Raw genomic sequence first — 25,439 nt, 5'->3', positions numbered from 1 at the left:
TCAATGCCAAAAAGCTACAGCTGAAGCTTGTAGAAACATCCCTGAACTTTATGTTTATTCAATCATTTAAATGCATGTTGATGTCACAGCCTTTTATAAATACATATTTACAGATTTATATGGGCATAACGGCAAGCACTTCTAGTCTCTGGGTTACATGAGCTTAGTGAAATGGCATAGATCAACATTAGGAGACACTTCCAATAATCCAAAGAACAGAAATCAGTACCATATACCATATAATAGCCTTATGTTTTCAGTGTGCTACGTACACTCTCAGAAATCTCTGGGGCAGTGCCTTTTTAAAAAGTACTAATGTGTACCTTTGAGGTACTAATATGCGTCTTTAGGGGTAAATAAGGTTCACAGGTGCACCTTTTGAAAGGAGACCACCCTAGTGACAGCTTTTGTACCCCTTTTGTATTTGTCAAAATATATTCCAGATTTTTTAAAGATGTTTTTAATGTAAGTTTCTTATGCTCAGAAAGGCTGCATTTATTTGATCAAAAATACAGTAAAAATTATATTTTTTGTATTTTTGATGTTTTGTATTTTAATATATTTTGGAATATCATTTATTTCTGTGATCAAAGCTGAATTTTCAGCATCATTACTCCAGTCTTCAGCGTCACATGATCTTTCAGAAATCATTCTAATATTCTGATTTGCTGCTCAATTAGTAATTATAGCAATTGATAATTATGATCAATGTTGAAAATGTGCTTCTACATATTTTTGTGGAAACCGTCATAGATAGATATAATTTTTAATAACATTATTTATTGTGTCCTTGCTGAATAGAAGTATTTTTCTTTCTTTCTTTCTTTCCTTCTTTCTTTTTTTCTTTCTTTCCTTCTTTCTTTCTTTCTTTCTTTCTTTCTTTCTTTCTTTCTTTCACCTAGCTTAATTTTTTAATGGTAATGTATCATGGTTTCCACAAGCACAGCTGTTTTCAACATCGAAAATAATAAGAAATATTTCTTTTGCAGCAATATCAGAATGATTTCTGAAGGATCATGTGACACTGAGGACTGGAGTAATGATGCTGAAAATTCAGCTTTGCATCACAGGAATAAGTTACATTTTAAAATATATTCAAGTAGAAAACGGTTCTTTTAAATTGTAATAATGTTTCAAAATTATTTGAAATATAATTTTCAATAAAAGTTTCTTTCGAAAACTTAGAAAGAAATCTGAATTATTCCAAACATTTGACCAGTGTATTTTCCAGTGACAGTGAAGCTCTCAAAAACAAGGATAACGCTCAGAGTTCATCTGACTCGGGGATAAATGTGGAAGACATGGATGAAATGGGCTCAAGGGGGATGCTGGGAAGCATCAGAGGGGTGCTGTCAGCCACCCAGCCCGAGGCCGTTCTGTTGAAGGTGGGCCGTTTGACCGGAGCGGGTGATGCAGGCATGGGGCTTGGAATGGGGAGGCTGGGGTTCACGTCAAAAGATTTAACAGGGGCTTTGGGTGCCTTCCCAAAACCACCGAACGGAATAGCCACCCTTCAATTAGAGGAGAAGAGAGGAGAGGAGTATATGAACGCTTATGGTTTTGCTAGACAACACAACAAAAACAATCTTACAGCAAAAGGTGTGGAATATAATACAAACCCAGCAACATTTTAGGTAAAGGTATCTTATTGATTGACTCTATAGCATCTTTTTGCTCGTAAAACATGAGGTAGATCTCCAACATTTGGCAAATATTCTTCAAAGTCAACATGAAACAGCATTTATAAACCTGTTTGCATATGCAACAGGATATTCGAAGAGAAAAAAGGCCCATTATTATTTTATATTAGAAATGTGACCCTGGAGAACAAAACCAGTCTTAAGTCGCTGGGGTATATTTGTAGCAATAGCCAACAATACATTGTATGGGTCAAAATTATTGATTTTTCTTTTATGACAAAAATCATTAGGATATTAAGTAAAGATCATGTTCCATGAAGATATTTTGTAAATTTCCTACTGTAAATATATTAAAACTTAATTTTTGATCAGTAATATGCATTGCTAAGAACTTCATTTGGACAACTTTAAAGGCGATTTTCTCAATATTTTGATTTTTTTGCACCCTCAGATTCCAGATTTATATCGGCCAAATATTGTCCTATCCTAACAAACCATACATCAATGGAAAGCTTATTTATTCAGCTTTCAGATGATGTATAAATCACAATTTCGAAAAAATGGACCCTTATGATTGGTTTTGTGGTCCAGGGTCACATATGAGAAATTAATGAAAAGTGGGCGTTACATAACAGAATGGACCAGTGTAATAATCTACTGTAAACATAATCAGCAGCAGTGTTATTATTGTTAACTAAAACTATTAAAAATCGTTTAAAATATAAATATTAGATGAAAAACTGAAACTTACAGAACTTAAAACAAATGTGTCCTTCTCAGTTAACCGAAAAACTAAAAAAAAAATACTAAAATGACTAAAATGTACATTTTAAAAAATATGAATAAAAAGACAAAATAACAAAAACACTAAAACTGAAACTAAAATAAAATATTTAAATAAATAGTAATTCATAAAAATACGAATAAGTACTCTATACATAATACTAAAATAACACCAGTCTCTGGATTTTTAAAAAATAAATATTCATGGATGGTTCAAACACAGTTAGTTGAAGAAGCAGCTATATATATTTTTGTATCTTACCTGTTGAAGCTCTTGTATTGAGGAATCTCTTGTCTGGTTTGGGGTTCAGGCATGCGGGCGACCAGCGTTTCGGCCAGAGAGGGGTCACTAATGAGGGCCTGTTCCCAGGGTGACTGGTGGGATCTGGGCATTGCTGTACAGTTGAACTTCTCTGCTGGAACATCCTTCAGGGGACCACCGTAACCTATTGAACGCATGAAAAAAAGCTTTATTATATGATGTGCTACATGAACTAAAAACCCTTGTGAAAATAAGTATATTTTAAAAGAATATACTTAAAATGCAATGTTTTCATACACTTGATAAATGAAAATGTATTATAGTTTAAATGTGTATTAAATGCAATTGCTGAACTTTGCTTTTTGACCCACTTCTATAGGACTTAAGTACATTATTATATGTAACATCCTAATTCGATAGCACTTTATTTTACAATCCTGTTCCTCATACTATGTACTTATTAAAGTAATTACTATAACTAGGTAATAACTATAGGTACTAACCCCGAACCTAACCCTACCCCATGTAGTTACCTTACATTACCAGTACTTTCTTAGGTAAGTACACTGCAAGTACACATACTGTAAAATAAAGTGCAACCCATAATTCTATTGTCTTTGAAATATGGTTAAAGTGTATTGCTGAATGTACTGACAAGCATTTATGGTAAAGTAAAATACACTTTAATGTCATTTCTACTGATGTGACATCAATAGAATTAAAAATAAATAATAAAATACGTAAAATAGACTAAAGATACAATCCAGTACTTTACATGTGCTTTAGTATATTATAAAAATAAGTGTATGTCTTTAACGCACGATAAGATATATTAAAACATAACGATTTAAAATGTACTGTAAGGTAAAGCTTTAAATGAGATTTTATTGCAAAGTGAAAGACAATTCAACTTTAAAAATGTGTAATTCATTTTTTTTTTTTGGTAACACTTCAGTTTAGGTACCAATTCTCACTATTAACTAGTTGCTTATTGGCATGCTTATTACTAGCATATTGGCTGTTTATTAGCACTTATAAAGCACATATTAATGCCTTATTCTGCATGACCATATTCTAGATCCCTTAATCCACCCCATAAACTTAACAGCTACCTTACTAACTACTAATAAGCAGCAATTTAGGAGTTTATTGAGGCAAAAGTCATAGTTAATAGGTATTTAATAGTGAGAATTGGTCCCCAAACTAAAGTGTGACCCTTTTAAAATATACTTTTAAGGTTTGAAGTACACTACAAGGGTACATTTAATACAATTAAGCACACTTCTTTTTCACAAGGGATCATTTTACAAGACTTACTGAAAAACAAAAATGCTGATAAACAGAACGTAAAACACAATTAGGGATTAAAAAATAGAGTGCTAAAGACAACTGCAAAATAATCAGCGGTAAGAACTGCTCAAGTATAAGATCAGGACAAAGCACATGTTCAGAAATGAAAAATGAGCTTTAAAGCATTAACAGAGGGAATACAGGGAGACACCTATAGGTCAAGGACACACATGGCCTGCTTTGCGTGGTCTAGAAACACACTACGTCACTGTTGATGCATTCTTTTCATTGTTTTGTGAGCTATCCCTTTAATAAAAGTGACTTGACCACATGTATGCCTTCATAATGTAAGGCAGCCAGCAGCATTACTGTACCAATGTGGCTTTGCATTGATTTTTTTTTGGATTGCCAGTGAAGCATAAAAGTAATTAGAAACTAAGTAAAAGAAGTGAAAGGCTTCACAAGGTCCTAAAACATGCTGTGGAGGAATACAGGGTGACCCTTCAAAATGAGTATCCCTCAAACCGCAAGCCCAAAACAAGAGTTACGTAATGTGGGTGTTTTGTCACATATCAGCCTCACGCTGAGGACAATCTCCTTCCTGAGTTTATCGGCCTCAAGGAATCAGCACAAAACGCATGAGCTTCAGCGCTGAGGGTCTGAGCAGTTCAATGGGCCTCAGAGAAACATTAATAACAGCAGGGGGGATTCGTTTTTAGATACTTTTTTCATGGGGCAGTGCGCTGACACATCAAGACGCTGATGAGCTATGAAAAAAATTCTCATTAGGAGGCAGTTTAGGCTTGCTGACTAGTGGCGCAGAAAAAGTAATTGGCTACAAAAATGTCTAAAGATGATGTTATTTTAGGGTTTTTTTTTCTTCTCAATGCAGTTAGCTGTACAAATATGCCATGTCAAAAATTCTGTTTTAAACATAAAACTATGTCTATAAATTAAATAAAATAAAAATAATGGTTTTGGTTTAACATTATTTTCTTTTATGACTTTGGTTTAACATTAAACTGTTTACAAATAAAATAAAAAATAATAAAAAATAATACATCATTGCAAATTCAGTTTTGGCTTAACATTAAACGTCTACAAACAAAACAAAACAAAACAAAACAAAACAAAACAAAACAAAATAGCGTATTTTCAGCGTAAAGTGAAAATAGCAGTATTTGTTAACGATATGCTATTTACACTGAGTGCAAATAGCTATAGAATCTATATACACTATGTTAAAATAGCAGGATTTTCTGCTATTGATACTACAGTATTTTAGTACATAATAAAACAGTACGCAATAATAACGCATTGAGTGTAAATTATAATTTTAATTCAAATTATTAAATGAATGCCACATTATTGGGACAATAAATTATTGGGACAATAAAGCCCTCCCTACACCTACCCTAACCCTACCCGATACTTTATTTTCAACTTTTTTATTATTTTTATTGAAAATAAATGCCTTTCCGATGTGATATGAGATTTGAAAAGGGGAGAAAAAAAGTTCGGCAAAAGGCAGGTTCGAACTCGGATCGCAAAAAGCAATCGCTTTACCATCTACTACTACAGTATTTTAGTACATAATAAAACAGTACGCAATAATAACGCATTGAGTGTAAATTATAATTTTAATTCAAATTATTAAATGGATGCCACCTTATTGGGACAATAAAGCCCTCCCTACACCTACCCTAACCCTACCCGATACTTTATTTTCAACTTTTTTATTATTTTTATTGAAAATAAATGCCTTTCCGATGTGATATGAGATTTGAAAAGGGAGAAAAAAAGTTCGGCAAAAGGCAGGTTCGAACTCGGGTCGCAAAAAGCAATCGCTTTACCATCTACGCCAGTGGAGCTGATGTTTGATAATCGTCTTTTGTAGTGTTGACTAGACTACCCCAGTCACACGCTGGTGGGCGGAGTTAGTGTAAATAGCCTCTGCCAACAGCTATTTGCACTTAGTGTAAATGGACACTCAGACAAAATAAAATAAAATAAAATATGGTTTCAGTTTAAGAGTTTTATTTTATGGGTTTGGTTTAACATTAAACTGTTTTTACAAATAAAAATAAAACAATTTATATTTAAATATAATAAAATATAAATAAAATAAAATATAATTAAATAAGAAATAAAATATAAATAAAATAATAAAATAATTACACTAAAATAAAATAATAAAATAAAAAAAAAAAAATAAAAAAAAAAAAGCATAGCGTGATACCAGTGGCTTGTATCTCTCACACCGTGGGACTTCTTCTGATTTTAATCGTTTATTTATCATCAAAAATGCAACTGCTGGTCTTCGTATCTTTTCCTCCCCATCCAAATGAAGCCTCAAAGTCACTAAAATAGCAGGATGCACTGTAAATATGTGCTCATCCACCGATCTAGGAAGTGTGGCTGAGCCCCAAGGTTATAGATGAGGCCATGGGAGTTATAAGGATAGGATCTGTTTAAGATGTTATCGTGGACGGCTGTTGCTCTGTGCCACCACTTAAAGGACACAGGAAACACTTAGCTAGCTTCCTGTTGGGGCACTACGGCCACCGTTAACACAGGAATTACATGCTCAAGATGTACATCAGCATGTACCACAAACCAAAACCTCTAAATGCTGTACTGTATATAATAACTTAACTGAAATTATTTAAATAAATAAAAACAAACAAACAGTCTAATAATATTTCAAAATTTGGATTCATGGCGCTGATCTGCCTCAGTCATATAGTTTTATTTCTTGGTTAAAAATTAAGATTGTGATTTAGAGATGTTTTACATAGAAGTCCATGATAAACTATATCATGTCTTCTGTTTGAGGTGCAAAAAAATGATGTAACATCATAAATGGACCATCAAACATAATCAGGAACACCACATTAGTTTTGAGACTTAGTCGATCTCGATTGTCAAGAGGCCAAATCAGTGTAATATATTGCTGGTTTTGGTTTTTAGTACTTAACACCTTTTTTTTTCTCTCCTAAAAGCAAAAAAAATCTGTTGTAAAATAAAATAAAATAAAATAAAATAAAATAAAACAAAATAAAATAAAATAAAATAAAATAAAATAAAATAAAATAAAATAAAATATTGTCAATTGATATTAAATTTGGAACATTTTTAGTAAAAAAATATTTTTTAAATATTTAAAATATTTAAATATTTTTTACATATTGTTTATTAAAAACCCTTTATTGTTAGTAAATATTTCCTTTAAAAATTGCCTATAATAATAATAAAAATAATAATAATCATTTTTAAATAATCAGTTAAAACAACAACAGCAAAAAAAAAAGAAAAAAAGACAGGTTTTCAGTTGTAGTGCCCCCTATGGGCAGATTTTGACTCAATTTGCTGTGGATCTTCAAAATGTCCTATTGTATCATGTTTTCAGTTTGGACATTGCATTGAGCAGATCAAGAAATTGCTGTGGACTAACCTGGGGCAATAGTCTCAGGGTTGAGTGTATTGGCTCTCTGGTCAACTCCAAGACAGTTTTCATTACTTAAAATGTTTGTGGTTTCAGCACTTGGACCTGGAGAAATGGCGTCAATCTGAGAAAAGAAAAATGGAATAGTGACTCTACTGATAATAAGTGGTTATTTGGATTGTATATAAACACACAGACCTTCTGTGTAACAAATGACACTCACATTGTGCTGTGTGTTGGCTTCATTCTGAATACTTTCAAAGGTGTATTTCTCTGAGCGCTTCTGACGCATCTTGAACAGACGGGAGCCCCTGTTTGATGCTAAGGAAAGCTCCTCCAACATGATCTCCCTCGGTGCGCTAACTTTCCTCCCTAGATCCATCTCTACTTCTGGAAAAGAGTAAAGAGTAAGCAGTGTTGGGGGTGATGAATTACAAGTAACGCGAGTTTTGTAATCAGATTACTTTTTCAAGTAACTAGTAAAGTAACAGATTGCTTTCTAATTGGAGCACAAAACCAGTCTTAATTTGCTGGGGTTTATTTGTAGCAATAGCCAACAATACATTGTATGGGTCAAAATTATAGATTTTTCTTTTATGCCAAAAATCATTAGGATATTAAGTAAAGATCATGTTCCATGAAGATATTTTGTAAATTTCCTACCGTAAATATATCAAAACTTAATTTTTGATTAGTAATATGCATTGCTAAGAACTTCATTTGGACAACTTTAAAGGCGATTTTCTCAATATTTAGATTTTTTTGCACCCTCAGATTCCAGATTTTCAAATAGTTTTATCTCGGCCAAATATTGTCCGATCCTAACAAACCATACATCAATGGAGAGCTTATTTATTCAGCTTTCAGATGATGTATAAATCTCAATTTCGAAAAATTGACCCTTATGACTGGTTTTGTGGTCCAGGGTCACATATGTTAAACAACACAAATATACATCATGTATTTAATCCCATTCATAATCCCATCTATTCATTTAAAAAAATATATCTTTTTTATATTAAAAAACAAGCAAGCCCAGACCTGATGAGAAAAAGTAATGCAAAAGGAAGGTAGCCTAATGCATTCTATAAAACGTAATGCAATTAGTTACTTTTTTTATGGAGTAACGCAATAATGTAATGCAAAGTAACTTTCCCCAACACTGAGAGCAAGTATAACACAATATTCTACATCATTTAAAAAATGAATTCCCCCCTGCAGGCACTAATGCTATTCCTTAAAATTCATCTTTGATGATCAAAATGACATATTTAAATGTTTTCCCCTCATGAAAATAACTTTGTTGTGTCTTGAAATGGCTTGAATGTAACTACACCTTTACCTTATTTAGTATACGCAGATGTATGCATATGCTAATCATTTTTTGAGACCGTCTTTGTACACCGCAGTTTTAAGGTGTAGCCTAAATGCTCAGCATTGACTGATGAATTAGCTCATGGTTTGTCTTTAAGCATATTAAAAATACCAGACATACAATTTTAAAAACTTGAAGTAAACTTTTAAGTATTCAGTTATTCATTAACTCACCACACTGTGTTTTTGATCATTGCATGAACAATTCAGTTTTGATTTTAGCTGTATTTAGGCCCAAATTGAGTTATTACTGACGGCCGTAATGCGGGTCACTCGGGGGAGCTCTAGCAGGCGTATCAAAGGATGAAAATGTATCCTGCCGGTATGTTCTTACAGCTGTCAAGTGTCATCTTGCAGTCAGCCGCCAGTCAATCAGTTATCCCTTCCCCGAAATAGAATTTCAAACAGACAACTACAAAAGGATTAGCTGCTCTCGGTAGTAATACATCTCTACGGATTAGTATTTTTAGCTGTCCGGGTGAGGTTGATCTAATCACTACTAAGGCGAATACACAAAGCTTAACAGTGTTTTAACATGTGTTAATAGCTAAATATACAATAATTAGCCTAGCATGTTTGTGTTGACAGTGTTACAATGTTTATAATAATTGGAGAGCCAATTAAAAGTCAGCTGGTTAGTTCCAAGTAATTAAGTATTTAATCCTTGTGCGACCTTTTGGACATTTTTGTCCTTTTCAGTTTTCATTTTCATAAACCTAAACATCTAGAACTTTTTTTTTGGTTTCACTTTTTAAACTTTTTTTACTTCAACAATAATCTGCCATGGGTCTTCTTTAAAATGAGACCAAACTTAACTCTGTGCTCACAAGCTTCAGATTTTTATGACAGTTTTTTGACATGGACATTTTTGTCCACTATGGACCTATGTGTAACTTTTTTTTAAGTGACGCACAAGGGTTAAGTAAGAAATGAATGCTTTTATTTATCAATGATGCATTAAATCTATGTATTAATTAAAAGTGAAAATAAAGACTTTTACATTGTTACGAAAAGAAAAGAGAAATAATGTTGAGCTTCTGAAATTTCTGTTGATCAAATAATCCTGGAAAAAACTCTTGCTTTCCACAAACATATTAAGCAGCGCAACTGCATGGAAATAAATTTGGTATAGAAACTATTTTCACTCAGAAATTGCTAGTAAATTTCACCAACAATTATAATGAAGTAGAAATTGTATCGTAAAAAGTATTTTATCGTAAAAGTGAAAAAAAAGTGTCTGAAAGATCATGTGACACTGAAGACTGGAGTAATGATGCTGAAAATCCAGCTTTGATCACAGGAATAAATGACATTTTAAAATATATTACAATAGAAAAAAGTTATTTTAAATTGTGAAGCATATTTGACAATATTACAGTTTTTACTGTATAAAATAAATAAATAAATACATACATATATACATACAGTAGCCTATATACATAGAAAGAAAGATTCTTACTGACCCCAAACTTTTGAATAGTGTCTATATATGTATTGGTGTAGAAACAATTTTCACTCAAAAATTTCTAGTACATTTCACAAAGAATTATGAAGAAGCAGCAAACATTCTCCAATAATCTTTTTATTTACTGATTACATGTAATCAGATTCCAAAAAATGTACTTTTTTATTGATTGCATGACTACATATTATTCACACAACAGCAATCTCCCTCTTCCTTCTGTGTCATCTTTAGAATTGTCTTTTCTAAAATAGCCCACCGCTTATTGTTTTTGTGGATATTCGCATAAAGACCAGTCAGGTAGATATTACACACAAAACTGAGAGGCCACATAACATTTGACAACTGGGTTTACAAAAATCATTTTAATTTAAAGAAGTGTTTTCTCAACATTGCATCAATTATTGATGAACACATACATTTGTATTTGAATTATCACTCGGTGGGTTACTTAACCTTGTATTCCTACAACTGCGTCCCACATGACACACTATACTCTATGCACTTATGTACTTATGCACTATGTACTCAACCATGTAGTGTATGAATTATGTAAGGTTAGTTTGTCATTCATAATCAGAGTCTGATAGCTCCTTCCCTTCGTGACAGTTGAGTGCATGAAGTGTACAATATTTCACACTTTGCTTTTTTGGTTATTTAAGTGCATCATCCGGGTATTCAAAGTGCACTTTTTCTTTTTGGAATTTTCAGTGTGAACACTACTTCTCCTTTACTACAAAACATCATATAATAGTGCATAAATGCGCAATTTGGGACGCACCTTATGTCTTTGGAAGTCTTTTGTCTTTCAAACACATTAAAAAGCACAAACTGGTGTTATTTCTTATTTACATGTAATGTTATTTACATGTTACTGTATGTCAGCTGAACCTCTTTCACTCAATATATTCCTTTCAAGTACCTGCTGAGGTAATACATTAATAATTAAGTAACCCCATGTTCATGGGTCTCTTAATCACGTTGGCTAATGATCACATGACATGCAAACAAATCAAATATTTAATCTTTTTAAGTAATTTTTTTTTTTGTTGTAAAAAGTTTATTTTGATTGTTGTTATTTTAAAATGATTTATTTTAATTGTACATTTTTTATGATTTCATTATTAGCTTTTCATTAAACTCACGAACCCCCTGCAGTTCCTACGCAAAACCCAATTTTGGGAAACCTTGACATAATGTAATGTTTAATACACTTCATGTTGTTAACGGCAACAAATGGAATATGTTTTCTTTCTCTTTGTATTTTTAAATCAGTGTGTGTATATATATATATATATATATATATATATATATATATATGTAATGAATAATTGCTCGTACCATCAGTGGCATGGATCTCTCTACAAATAGCAGCGGCCTGCATTTTCCTCTCCTGTGTTGACATCAGTGTATGCTGAGACATGCTGTCTGTGGAAAACAAAGTTAGGGAATGTGAGTCTCCTACATTTTGCCTCTTGCAATCTCACACTTTTTCAAACACTGCACAACAGAACAAACACATAATCACATTCATAGTCCAGCGGACGGGGTGACATTTATTACACCTGCTAAAAGGCTGACACTAGCACATCCCTTTAAATAACCCCGAGCAATTATTAAACATGACGGCCCAGCAAAGGCAGTGCTCCCGTGTAGTTCTGCGGGGGACTGTGAATCGATACGCCTGATATAGACCCAACTGGACAGGACTCTGCCGAAGTCTAGCAGTTGGAAAGGGGAAGATGGGAATCTGTGTCCACATCCATTACTGTACTACACATGCTGTTCACTAACCATGCTACGAAAGTCTTAATGGAAAGCTTGCCTATAACAGGGCTGAATACCCACCAGTGTTGATATCATTAACTAAAACTAATAAAGTCACATGATAAATTAGATAAGACTGCAATACAATAAAATCTAAATATTAGATGAAAAAAATTCGAAATGTTATTAGTGACTAAGTACTAAAATGACTGAAACTAAAACTGAAATAAAAATAATGAAATATATATATACAAATATAAAAAGCTAATTAAAAATATTGATAGATATTATAACAATGTACAAATAATGTTAAAATATCACCAATTGCAAAGATGATAATGAACTAAAAGTTTTAAACAGTACATTGATGATTATGATTTTTATTTATATATATATATAGCAATGAGTGAGGAAGATGGGAATCTGTGTCCACATCCATTACTGTACTACACATGCTGTTCACTAACCATGCTACGAAAGTCTTAATGGAAAGCTTGCCTATAACAGGGCTGAATACCCACCAGTGTTGATATCATTAACTAAAACTAATAAAGTCACATGATAAATTAGATAAGACTGCAATACAATAAAATCTAAATATTAGATGAAAAAAATTCGAAATGTTATTAGTGACTAAGTACTAAAATGACTGAAACTAAAACTGAAATAAAAATAATGAAATATATATATACAAATATAAAAAGCTAATTAAAAATATTGATAGATATTATAACAATGTACAAATAATGTTAAAATATCACCAATTGCAAAGATGATAATGAACTAAAAGTTTTAAAAAGTACATTGATGATTATGATTTTTATTTATATATATATAGCAATGAGTGAATGCCATATGCATGTGCAGTACCATGCTATTTACACTTCAAAGAATACTACTATTTTAATAATCATTTGTCAGGAGTACTTATTTTGATGTGTTGACTAACATACTAAAGCACATTAACTAAAACTAATAAAGTCACATGATAAATTAGATAAGACTGCAATACAATAAAATCTAAATATTAGATGAAAAAAATTCTAAATGTTATTAGTGACTAAGTACTAAAATGACTGAAACTAAAACTGAAATAAAAATAATGAAATATATATATACAAATATAAAAAGCTAATTAAAAATATTGATAGATATTATAACAATGTACAAATAATGTTAAAATATCACCAATTGCAAAGATGATAATGAACTAAAAGTTTTAAAAAGTACATTGATGATTATGATTTTTATTTATATATATATAGCAATGAGTGAATGCCATATGCATGTGCAGTACCATGCTATTTACACTTCAAAGAATACTACTATTTTAATAATCATTTGTCAGGAGTACTTATTTTGATGTGTTGACTAACATACTAAAGCACATGTAAAGTACTTGATTCTAATTTGTATTTTTTACGTTTAGTTAATAGTTAATATATTTGAATATGTTTAATATATTTAGTTAATATATTTAAATGTACTAAATTGCAACTTCATCATTACAAATGCATAATTACAAATATATTTAAATACATGACATCCAAGTTTCGATAGAAATTACATTAAATAAATAATATTTTAGTTTACCGTAAATGCTTGTCAGCACATTCAGCAGTACTTTAACCATATTTCAAAGACAATAGAAGTAATTATGAAATTATATATACTGTAAAGATGTACTTGGTGAGTCAAAAAGCACTTTAAAAATCAGCTAATTGCTATTTAATATGAATGTAAAGAATAATACATGTTATTAAATAACATGCAGTTAAGTGTCTGAAATCATTACATTCAGTTGGCACTTGAATTGAAAAAGTATAATAATTCTGTAGTAAGTGCTATTTTTAAAAATATAATAAAGTGTACTTCTTTTCACAAGAATATTTCATTCAGTCTGTTAGGTAGGGTGTACTGTGTAAACTATTTAGCATCCTCAGCATTTCAGTTCATTCTCACAATATATTTCATGTACCAAAAACACAAATCGCATCAATATGTGAATTCAGCAGTGTGCAGATATTATATATGACCAGCATAATCAGTACAGGCTAATGCACTGTAGCTCCATCAGAGACCTTACCGTACTGCTTTGAGACATTACTGTTCATCATTATGTATAGATGATGGCAGTCATCAGCGCTTTGAACACACTGCACACACACCTGAGGCAGGGCTCTTACCTGCGCCGGGTCAGGTTGTGTGGAGAGCTCAGTCTGGATCTCTGCTGCTTTCCTCTCTGAGCAGGAATGAGGGGCTCTGGCCAAGCGGAGGGGTGTCAGAGCGATGGCCAGCTGTTAGTCTGTGCGCTTTCTCTAGCATGCAGTTATAAATAGCACTGATCACACACACAAACCGACTTACGTTGACACTTTTGAGTGTGATGGAGACATTCATTCTTAGGTTTCAGTTCGGTCAACTAAGTTTTGGTTAATGTGGTCAGTGGCCTAATTTCTACTGTGAATAAGTGTAATATGATTTGTAGGATATATTTAAAACACCTTACCCTGGCTTTTTCATGGAAACAAATTACATTTAATTAAATATTCCTTCCCTAGTAAAAAAACAAATAAATAAATAAAATGCATTTGAAATACATTTATTTTGTGCTAACTGCTAAGTATACTTAATTGTACTTTTGGTATACTAAACTGGTATACTGAAAGTCTGCTAAATTGGAATGACTAATTTTGTGCTTAATGCGCTTTAATTGTGCAGAAGTAGCGTTGAAGTCCAGTTAAAGATATACTGAAGTATATTTGATTGTGCTAAAGTGGAACCAATTGCACATTGTACACTTTAAATATCTTGCATTTAAAGACCGATATGATACAAAGATCATACAATCCTCATCAATATGCAAAGCAAAACTGAGCCACTATGCAGAAATTCGAAAAAGACGATGACTAATTTCATTGTGTATATGAAGTTAGATGGTTTTTTGTCCAGTATTCTAACTCCCTCGTTTCCTTCATCCTTCCCATGAAGCTCAAATAAATCTGTCACTCCCAGATACAGTAATGTGTCATGTAATGTGACATAATCAATAATTACACCGCAGATGTGAGGAAATACATTTACAGTGTGTTGATCACTGGTATCCTTGTACTGTTACAAGCATAGTATACTACTACAAATAATAAAATATACTCCTAATTTATGTATATTGTTATATAGATTCATACTTATTTATATAATATAACTGGAATGGCCGACACTGACTATAATTTACATATCCCAAACAGCAGATTCATTGCAGAAGCCTATTTTGAACAGGGTTCAGTCTTCACTGTCAGCTGCCACATAGTTCAGTTGTATGACAAGTACAAGCTCAGGAGTCGAGCCAAGCCATTATATAACAAGACAGCAACTTGTTACAGACGGCTGGACTGAAAACCACTCTCCCTCAGGCTTGATTTCTCACAAAATATGCAACGTACTACTTTTTTACTCAAAAACTCCCCAAAGAATTCCAAAAACGACTGCAAGCGCTGCACTTTTTAACATGTTCTTTTAATACAAGTGCAAAGCATGGTTTTATTTCAGAACGTGGAGTTGCAGAATGTATAAATCAAACAGTTCACTGAATACTGAACTCCTCTCTGGTGCACTTGACAGTTCAACAAATCTTTTGGTATCTTGATTAACATTTTATAAATCAAACACGTCAAAGTTTGCTGATATCCTTCATGAAGAAACATTCAGTCATAGAATAAAGAAATAAAAGTATGAACAACTCGCAGAGTAGAAATGACCATCATTTTTAAGTGGATTGAGAGCATGCATTGTCACAAATGAAACCTCACAGACAAAAAAAGTAATTTGTGACAACATTCACAGCACAATACTTGTAAGGAATGTACACTTATTTATTTATTTATTAATAGCAAAATGGAGATTGAATTAGCTGAAGTGAATCTGGTGCAGCAGGGCGTGTGGTGAAGGGTCAGGCCGGGTCACCAAAGAATGATTTAATCTTTTAAAGTGAAGCTTATGTAACAAGTACGGCTGTTACTGATTCAACAGTTTCTGCGTAATAGCTTTGTAGCACACAAACAAAATTAATGTTAGAATCACTACATCACTACAATCGAGACATCCCCATTATAGTATTATTTTAATGCAGTAATTTCAAATTTGCTGTTAATTTGTGATTAAACAAGCTGAACTGTCTCACACTAGCATTTACATTATGTACTATGAAGATGTATAATGTTTTGTTATTTCTTTAGCATGTATCATGCACAATCACTTTGCCCCGTTCATTAGTGCAATACTTTAAAACTGAATGCATGACCCTTGTGAAAAAGAAGTGCACTGGTAGTGTGCTTCAAATCTTTTTTTTTTTTTTTAATTGTACTTGCAGATATAATTAGTGAAATAAAAAGGCCACTTAAGTCTACTTACAAAAGAGTGCATGTTCATGACTGTGTTCCTTAACACACTTAAGTACACTTTAAAGATCGTCCTACTTACTTGGGTCAAAAAAGCATTTTAAAGTTCAGCTAACTGCATTTAATAAAAATGTAATCTACATGTTCATTTAATTTAAATTAGCATGCAGTTAGGTGTCCAAATCATTGCATTCAGTTTGCACTTAAGTATATATTTGCACTGCATGTTATTTCCATAATAAGTACTCTTTTTAAAAATATGGGTTACACTTTATTTTAAGGTGTCATTGTTGCAGTGTAATTATACATTTAAGTACTCAGTAATATTAATTAACTACATGTACTTACTATGTGGTTAGGGTTAGGCTTAGGGTTACTTGCATGTAATTATGCATAATTTTTTGTTATTATAATAGTAAGTACATGTAACGTGTAATGGCCTTATATCAGTGACTTAAACATTTGAGTTTTTCACTAACCACGCATAAACGTTGCTTTCTCAAAAACACAATCATGCTGCTCACATATTATTGTAGCCCAGTTTGTGCTGAATACAGTGCAATCAGACTTTAGCTATTAATGTTTATAAGCAACTGAAAAAAAGTACAAATGTCAGGGCATGTCAAAACTTCTCCAGGGCCCCAGAACACCCTCAGACCCCAGAGGGTTAAAAAAAAAAAGTGTTTCCAAAATATGCTTAAATGTACTTCTTTTTCACAAGGGGATGCATATTCACTGATCACAATGAGTGATTATTGTAAGCAAGCTGTAACACTAATAATCTTCATAAACTCAACTTCTCGTATCATCTTCTGACTTTCATGGACCCTCATTGAGCAATATCAACTTCTCTGTCTTTCTTGTTCAATAGTAGCCATAATAATTTGACTTTACTCACTTTCCAGCAATATTCATTCCTATTTGATTTCACTTTCACTTACATACTGTATAAAGCGCTTCCCGGCTCTCCTTCAACGTCTCCAAGTACTGCTATCTTTGGCTTTATAGAGTCTCAGTCTTTGAGGCCCCATTTCTTTCGGATCGGACAGTGAAGGTCCAAGATTAGCCTCTGTCATTGACCTTTGGGGTTGTCTAAAGGGTGACCCGTATGGGATGGGACCAGGTGGTGCCGACGCTGTGCTCTTGGTTGGGGACAGAAAAGTCAAAGGTGATTGACTTAAACTGCCTTTTTGTTTTTTTGGCCGAGGTTCATACGTGACCTTTGCCTTCCACTCGGCCGGAGGCTCGGGTAAGAGCTTACTCTTAGCGGCATAGCGCAGGTTGGAGGCAATGGACTGCTGAATGTCCAGAAATGTAAAGGCTTCATCCACGAGCCCCAGTGGGTGGCGTGAGGCAGCTTCCCAGGGGGTGGGCGGCTTGTGACCCCTGTCTATCCGGGCAGTCTGTCCCACTGGTGGCCGAACGGAAACAGTGTGGGATGAAGGTCTGGGTGATGGAGAAGATGAAACCGACCTGGGGTTGAGACCCGCTGCTGAAAGTCTGACCGGTGGTGACAAGGATGAGCTCCTAAGTGCCTGAAATGAGCAAACAAATTCATTTAAAACAGGTGGCAATAAACAAGTCATTGTTTCAAAACGCTTTTCAAGGGTCACTGATATATGCGGGCACAAAGACAATTTCCAATCAAGTTTCCACAAGGAATGAACTGAGTGGCACTAAACAAGAAGGGCTGTGCTGCCACCATCTGGTTATGATATGAACTTGCAGGGCACTTATCACTACAATTAATTCGATAAATCAGATTTTGCAGGATGAGTAAAATGAGCATTTAGAATAAAATGTGATGTTATGAGCTAAACATATGGAATACTCGGCGACACTTTATTTTAAGGTGTCCTTGTTACACGTTACATGTACTTACTATTATAATAACAATATATTATGCATAATTACATGCAAGTAACCCATAAGCCTATCCCTAACCATATAGTAAGTACATGTAGTTAATTAATATTATTCAGTACTTAAATGTATAATTACACTGTAACAAGGACACCTCAAAATAAAGTGTAACCAAATACTCTAATGATAACATTATTTTTAGTGAATTTGTAGTATGTTTGTAGAAAAAAATGCCAAGTTGACCAAGAACAATGCATGTGGAAAAATATGTATTATATGCGTTAAAAAAAAGATGAATGTATTTATTTTGTACAATAAAAATGCAATGTATTGTTTTAAGAAGCCAGTAAAGTGTTAAATAAATAATAGCTTCATTATTTACAATTTTAATACCAGACTTAATATTGACAAATATGACTGTCATGTAGATGTCGCACATTTTTCATCTTGTCTCTGATGTTTTATAAAAACATAAATGAATCAGTCTAAAGTGATATTAAAGTGAACGGTGCCGTAAAGCAAATCATGGGACCAGAGATCACATTTCTCCAAATATAGCTTCTGCAGCAGGCCTTGAAGGGCATTCATTTATTCATATCATTTCCATGTCTTACTTAGCTCCTGAAAAGTATGATGCAACACAGGCCCAAATTTAGAACAATACTCATACTCCAGCTTGCCATTTGACATTCTTATTTCAGGCTTACAAATTATTGATTTTTTCCCTGCAGACAATAATTACTCTCATGCATATGGGACTGAATAGGATGTAAATAAAAATAGAAAATATAATTTCATATACACCTACAAAAATATTTGGATTTATGCCATCTAAAATGACTTGTTGTTAAACGTAATCTACTTTTTATTAGGAGAGATTGAGGCAATTTTAAAACCTTGTTTTCAATCACAGATAACTGTATTTACTCATAAGTAACTGTATTTATTGTAAATACTAACTGTATTTACTAACGGTATCTATTTATGAATAATGATAGTTGCCAATATTTTACTCACCTTATTAACTGACAAGGAATCTACTACTAAAAGATAAGGAAAATGATTTTCAAAAGGAATATGAAAGCAGAGAATAGTGAGAGGTGCAAAAAATGCATGATTGTAAAGATGGAATTGAGTGAAGTACATGCAAAAGCAAACAAACAAAACTGAAGACAGCAATTTTAATGGCACTGTGGTACATGTTACAAATAGTGTTCTATGAAGAAAACATCACACAAAGAAATGAACAAAAGACAGCAAAAAAAAAGAACAGAATATAGCAATCAAACTAAAAATTAACTCGTTGACTTCCTATATCTGTTTTATTTGATGTTGATGTTTCTAGTAGAACTGCTGAAAAATACTGAAGAAAACAAAAATGTCTCCCTCAAAAATAAACAAGAAGTGACACAAAATCTACATATTTGAATAAAACGTAAAAATTAAGAGCTCTCCAACTATGTACCAGCTGTTAAACATTAAAATATTGACACTATTCAACCTACTTGAAAAAACTCACATACTGTGTACATTAATTTCTTCAGTTATGAAGAAAGTCTGAAACATTACTTACAATTTAGAAATATAACAATGTTTTTTTTTCTCTGAAGGTGGGAGATGATTGAATTTCACTACATAAAATAGTCACCTTAATACATTCTGTCTCTGTGTTATATAGTATCTCCTTGCACTGTTGGCTCTGCCAGAAGTTGTTCATACACTGTTTACTTGCATATTCCAACTATCATAAGACTGTTCATGTATTTATTTCTGTCTGTCCACTGAGGTGTTGTAATATGATTATATAGTGTTGGTTTGGTTTTAAGGATTATATCTTTAAGTTCTATTGCAACTCATTTACTCAGTAGCCCTCAGAACAGACCATTATGCATTTCTGTCACTTTTTCACCTGTCCAAATATTCCCCTCATTATTAAGCATTCATGTTTCTCTTCTCAAACTCAATCAACAATGATTCCCTTTGACCAAAATTAAGTCTAAGCTGACTAAGTACATTCTTGTCTTACCTGTAGCAGGCCATGTCTATAAAACTATTTGTATAAAGTACTTGGCAGAGCATTCTTCTGTAAAAACACCATGTGATATAATTCTGAAATATCTATGCACTCTTCTGATCTGTTCTGGCAGATCTTAAAAGTCGGTTGTTACACAATATTTCTGTTTGGAAGTAAGCTTCTGCTCTCTACATAAAGTATCTGGATCATAGCTTAGTTGTCCTAAGGTAAAAACACTGGAGAAAAATCACTATAACATAACTATTTTTCAGGAGTGCTTGGCTTCCACACCTGGGCAGCACTCTTCTTGGCTGAAAATTTGGGCTTTGGGGCAGCAATAATACTGCCTCCTGAGGCAGAGTCAGCCCTTGCTGCTACGGGGTAAGATGGCACAACATAAGAATTAGGGGCTGGTTGGTAGGCCAGTGAAGGTCCAGCTTGATATACTGGATTAGGACCTGTCTGGTAAGAGGGTGGGGAGGGCTGTTGGTAGGGAGGGCTTGGTGCTTGTTGGTAAGGATTTACAGAAGGCTGTTGGTAAGCTTGTTGGGGGCTGTATTCTTGTTGATATGGGACCTGTTGAGGATGTTGTTGATAAGAATTTAGAGCAGGCTGATATGTATTAGAAGGGGGTTGGTGGTAAAGACCATCTTGCATAGGTGACTGACCAGTCATCCCATAGGGTTGCTGGGCCTGTTGTGGCATAAAACCATAAGGGGGAGGACCTTGGTTATATGCCATTTGCTGGTTTTGATTTGGGGGACCTAGTGCTTGGGCTTGAATTTGGGCCTGGGCCTGAGCTTGAGCTTGAGCCTGGGCTTCAGCTGCTTTTTGAGCAGCAAGCTTTTCAGCTGCCTCCTTTTCTGCAGCAAGTTTCTCTGCTGCTGGGCCATAGGTAAAAAGGGAGGAATTCAGCTGATAGGGCTGATGCTTCATGACATCAAGAACATGAAGAGGTTTCGGGGCAGGTTTTTGCTTATCTTTGTTTTTGTTCTTGTTTGCTGTTGAAGGGCTAGAGGGGGGAGGCTGCTTGATAGCACCTGGTGGATATGACGGTGAATGAATTGGATTATATGCCAGTGGCGGGGGAGCCCGGCAATTGGGTGAATATTTCCAGGAAATTGGCAAAGAAGGAGAAGGTGAAGATGGTCTTGCCTTATTCTGCACTGTGGTAGAGTCCACAATGTTCTTCTCCATTCTGGATTGCCTCTTGGCGAACAGTTCAGCTCCTTTCCCTCTCAAGGCTGGCATCTCAAATGCTGACCCAAAACCACAGGGGTACATAGTACTACTTTTTGGAACAGGAGATGGTGCCTTTGTCCCAGTGGTATATGAGTTCATTCGTTGTGGAGGAGTGGGCTGAGAGCTCCGAGTTGGACTCCGTGGCTTGATTGGTTGGGGAGGTAATTTCTGGGATTCATTTTGGGCAATGCTGCTAACTGAACTCTGTTGGTGTTGGGGTGCCCAGGCATTTACAGCCGATTGAGACTGAGATTGTGGTGGTGCCCACTGACTCACAGATGGCTCAGATGCCTGCTTTTGAGGTTTCGGTTCCCATGGAGGATGAGCCTGAGGCTGAGTTGGTGGGAGTGGCTGAGCCCAGGGAGGCTGAATTTGATTCTGTGCAGGTGTCCAAGAGTTCATTGCTTGTTGAGGATGTTGAGAAGCAGGCTCTTGTCCCCACTCTGGATGTGGTTGGGACTGGGATGGCACTGGTGGCCAAGGATTCATGGGTTGCTGCACTGGTGCTGTGGGCTGAGGTGGAGGTTGAGTCTGCTGAGCCCATGGAGGCTGTGCTTGAATTGGACTCTGTGGCTGAGTCCATGCATTTGCAGATGGCTGTGTTGGCTCTTGCTGTTTGGCCTGAGAGACCCAAGGTGGTTGGGGCTGTGACTGCCTCTGAGGTTGAGTCCAAGAAGTCTGTGGCTGTTGCTGATGGGATGATGCCCAATGTGGCATTAACTGGGATTGTTGGAACTGTTGTTGTTGGGTCCATGCTGGATGTTCCTGAGCTTGATTTTGATCTTGTTGCCAGACATTGATAGATGGTTGTGCCGGCTCATGCGGCTGAGACCATGGAGCTTGTGGGGTTGACTGATTTGGACTTGGTGCCCAAGAATTGATTTGGTGCTGAGGCTGTGGTTGATGTTTGGTTGGGGGTGAAGTTTGAGGCTGTGTTACCCAAGAAGGCTGGGATTGTGTTTTAGAAGGCACTTGTACTTCTGGAGGACCTTGAGACTGTGTCATCCACTGTGGCTGTGTTTGAGACTGGTTATGAGATGGGACTTGCAATTGCACCTCATTTGGACCCCAAGTACTTACTGGAATCTGCTGATGACTTTGGGTTGGAGCTGGATCCCATGATCTGACAGATGGGTCTGACTGCGTAACAGGTTGTGCGACAGGAGCAGAATTAATTTGCGTCTGGGGTTCATTACAGGTTTCTGGTTGCTGGTTCAGCTCCATTTGGGATTCTTGTTGTTTCCAGGCATTATCTGGAGGAAGCTGTTCAGGACAGTGTGAAACATCATGGGATTCAGGGGCCAATGTAGGCTTTTCTTCAGACAACTTTGAGGCCCCCATTTCAGGGGCGGGGGCAAAAGCAGCATCAGCCTCTAGGACTGGAGCTTCTGCAGGGGCTGGGACACTGTTTTCGGTTTGCTGTGGGATGGGTTGGTCAGTAGTTTCTTGTTGAATAGACCATGGGGGAGAAGCAGGGTTAATGTGAGGTTTAGGAGCTACCGGTGGTGGAATTTTGTGTTTCGTCTTAGGAGACTGAAGAAAGTTGCAGGCTTCAGCTCCTAAGCTTAAATAATCTTCTTCTGGGCAAGACTCAACACCTGCCTTCTTGTCATTCCTGTTAAGGAGATTCAACAGAGCAGGATTAGGTGAAACCTTGGGAGACTCCTTGAAAGTGAACATAGGCTTATTGGCACTCCTCCTCCTTGTATCTTGCAAGATACCAGTCTTGATAGCAGGCACAGATATACGCTCATCACGGGAAGCAATCTGTTCACCTTGTCCCAATGAATACCCAGACTGTTCTTGATTGTCTGCACTTGATGAGGAGGAAAATGGAGGAGCCACTCTATTCTGAACAGAAAATGGTTGGGCACTCCTGTTTGTGACTAACGGCTGCATTTCGTTTGGCATTTGCTGATCGAACATGCCATTCATATGATGTGAATACTGTTGCACTTGCTGTTGTTGGCAGTGTTGTTGCTGATTGTATGATTGCATGTGTTGGTAATTTTTTTGTTGCTGGTAGTCTTGCTGTTGTTGGTATTGTTGTTGCTGGTGCTGGTATTGTAGCTGCTGCTGGTATTCTTGATACTGCTGCTGCTGCTGCTGTTGCTGCTGTTGTTGATAGTACTGTTCTTGGTACTCATGATATTGTTGTTGCTGTTGCTGCTTTTGTGCCGATATGCTTTGGTGTAGATTTACATCGATGTAATTCTGGGTCTCTTGTGCATGCATATAAGTCTGCTCCTCCATGTGTTGGTATGTTTGATGTGTCTCAGGCTCCTGCACCGCTTCAACAGGTATCCCCTTACGTCTCATCTCTTCATGTTCTGCTACTATGTCATCCATGCGCTGTTTGCGCTGGGCAAACATGAGGGCTCCTTTCCCCTTGGTGTCAGGTAGTGCAGCCATACCCTGCTGGTTGTCAAGCTTGCGCTCTATCTCAAGTAATCCAGTATCCCAATCAAAGCTTACAATGCTTTTCTGGCCTGAGGCATTGGTAAAGAAATCCTCGTCAATTTCTGCTTCACTTGTGGCTAAAACAGTGAACTCAACAGTGTGCTCCTCTTTGTCGTCTTCGTCGTCCTTATAATCTGGCTCGTCCTCACCAGTACCGTAGCTTACAAGTGTATACTTCTTGGCCCTCTGTCTATGCTTCTTAAACATCAACACCCCCTTGTTATTAGGGTTGGGGGCAGGAGCCGACAGCAGGAGAGCAATGCGCTTGCATTTGGACTTGGCCTCTTTCACCTGCTTCTCTGAAAGGCTCTCACTGTGCCGGAGCCCTAAGAATGAGAAAATGAGAAGTTTAGATTACGGGTAGAGAGTGAGGTGGGTGAGGTCAAAAAGAAGGGCTGTTGATTGGTCCTGGTGGCCTAATTTACTGAACTGTGTATGATGAAGCATATAAATAGCACTGTAATGTGAGCAGCCAGTAAGTCATTTCATATGAGAGGACTTGAACTGGGAAAATTCAAGTATTAACTGAGAACCCTGTAGCTAACTAATTTTTAACTATTGTTAAACCAAATGCATAATTGTTTGTTATGCATCTGAATATACTGCATGCAATTTAGATTCTGTCAACTAAAACTAAAAATGCATGACAATGTGTATCAACAAAGTTTTTAAGAGAGTCATGGCTTGTCTTCTAATCAAATTATGAATCCCTGGTTTAACAGGAGTTAAATGGAATTCACGGATCTCCTGACCCACATTACTCCCAATGACCCAATAAGTCATTCTCAAAGCAGAGATTTGACATCACCATCACCAATTAACTAAATCTCTGATCCATGTATAACATCCAGACATTAACATAAGCCAATTACAGCTGAGAATGTGTCAAGAGCACGTTACTGAGGTTGAGCCAATAGCAGACACAGCAGAGAAAAAAGAGGGAGTAAAAATAGCCCCGGGGCACTGTGTGGGCTTGCTAGTGGCAGAGCCACAAGCCCATATGTGTAGCTCCAAAAGCTGCAAAAAACACCCTACCCTATTCCAGTCAATATACATAGAAGTACTGCAAGGCCCCATATTCCCACCAGGCACCTGTGTCAGTCCTTTCAAAATAGATTTGGCTAAAACTTAGAGAGAATAAAGACTTGCCACATTTCTGATTCTTGTCTTTACAACCTCAAGGTGGAGATAGCCATAGATGAGTGCTCCTTCCTTTTCAGTGCTGCTAAGATGGCCAATTTTAAAGGATCGGGTAACAGGCCAGAGTCACACATGCTGATGTCTGTCAAATGCATGGCACTTCTGCAAGCATCATTAGCATGCCCATGTTTTATTCTTAACTACCAGTCATGTCACCCTGCGAGCCCCCACCCATTACTGCTACTGTGAATCATTGCTATGTTTTTTAAAAATCTATCTATCTATCTATCTATCTATCTA

At 35.5% G+C, this 25,439-nt stretch overlaps 3 protein-coding genes across 4 annotated transcripts in view; all 3 read right to left on the bottom strand.

Moving 5' to 3' along the window:
• Nucleotides 1-1,112: 1,112 nt before the first annotated feature.
• myoz2a (myozenin 2a) lies at nt 1,113-14,313 on the bottom strand. Of its 2 annotated transcripts, none has more exons than XM_016490694.1 (6): nt 14,210-14,313; nt 11,598-11,684; nt 7,644-7,810; nt 7,430-7,544; nt 2,686-2,869; nt 1,113-1,511 (listed from the first exon to the last, which is right to left on the bottom strand). In XM_016490694.1, exons 2-6 carry the CDS (start codon nt 11,677-11,679, stop codon nt 1,265-1,267), a joined length of 795 nt encoding a protein of 264 aa, XP_016346180.1. In that variant the 5' UTR covers nt 11,680-11,684; nt 14,210-14,313; the 3' UTR covers nt 1,113-1,264. The 2 variants fall into 2 exon arrangements, with proteins under 2 accessions (XP_016346180.1, XP_016346179.1); XM_016490693.1 differs by lacking the exon at nt 14,210-14,313 and adding an exon at nt 14,110-14,180.
• A 2,777-nt stretch (nt 14,314-17,090) lies between these two features.
• Nucleotides 17,091-18,309, bottom strand: LOC107691849 (uncharacterized). The gene has a single exon (XM_016490671.1). It carries the CDS (start codon nt 18,004-18,006, stop codon nt 17,392-17,394), a length of 615 nt encoding a protein of 204 aa, XP_016346157.1. The 5' UTR covers nt 18,007-18,309; the 3' UTR covers nt 17,091-17,391.
• A 1,141-nt stretch (nt 18,310-19,450) lies between these two features.
• synpo2a (synaptopodin 2a) overlaps nt 19,451-25,439 on the bottom strand; it is a 19,840-nt gene continuing 13,851 nt past the window's right edge. The window contains exon 4 of the mRNA XM_016490670.1: nt 19,451-24,325. Within this exon, the coding sequence (XP_016346156.1) occupies nt 20,559-24,325 (3,767 nt within the window). The 3' untranslated portion in view covers nt 19,451-20,558. The remainder of the gene's footprint in view (nt 24,326-25,439) is intronic.

This window comes from Sinocyclocheilus anshuiensis, unplaced genomic scaffold (assembly GCF_001515605.1).
Source record: "Sinocyclocheilus anshuiensis isolate Anshui unplaced genomic scaffold, SAMN03320099.WGS_v1.1 scaffold206, whole genome shotgun sequence".
In the NCBI taxonomy this organism is placed as follows: Eukaryota; Metazoa; Chordata; class Actinopteri; order Cypriniformes; family Cyprinidae; genus Sinocyclocheilus; species Sinocyclocheilus anshuiensis.
The sequence above is the reverse complement of the archived record's forward strand: the minus strand, read 5'-3'. Positions and strand labels throughout refer to the sequence as shown.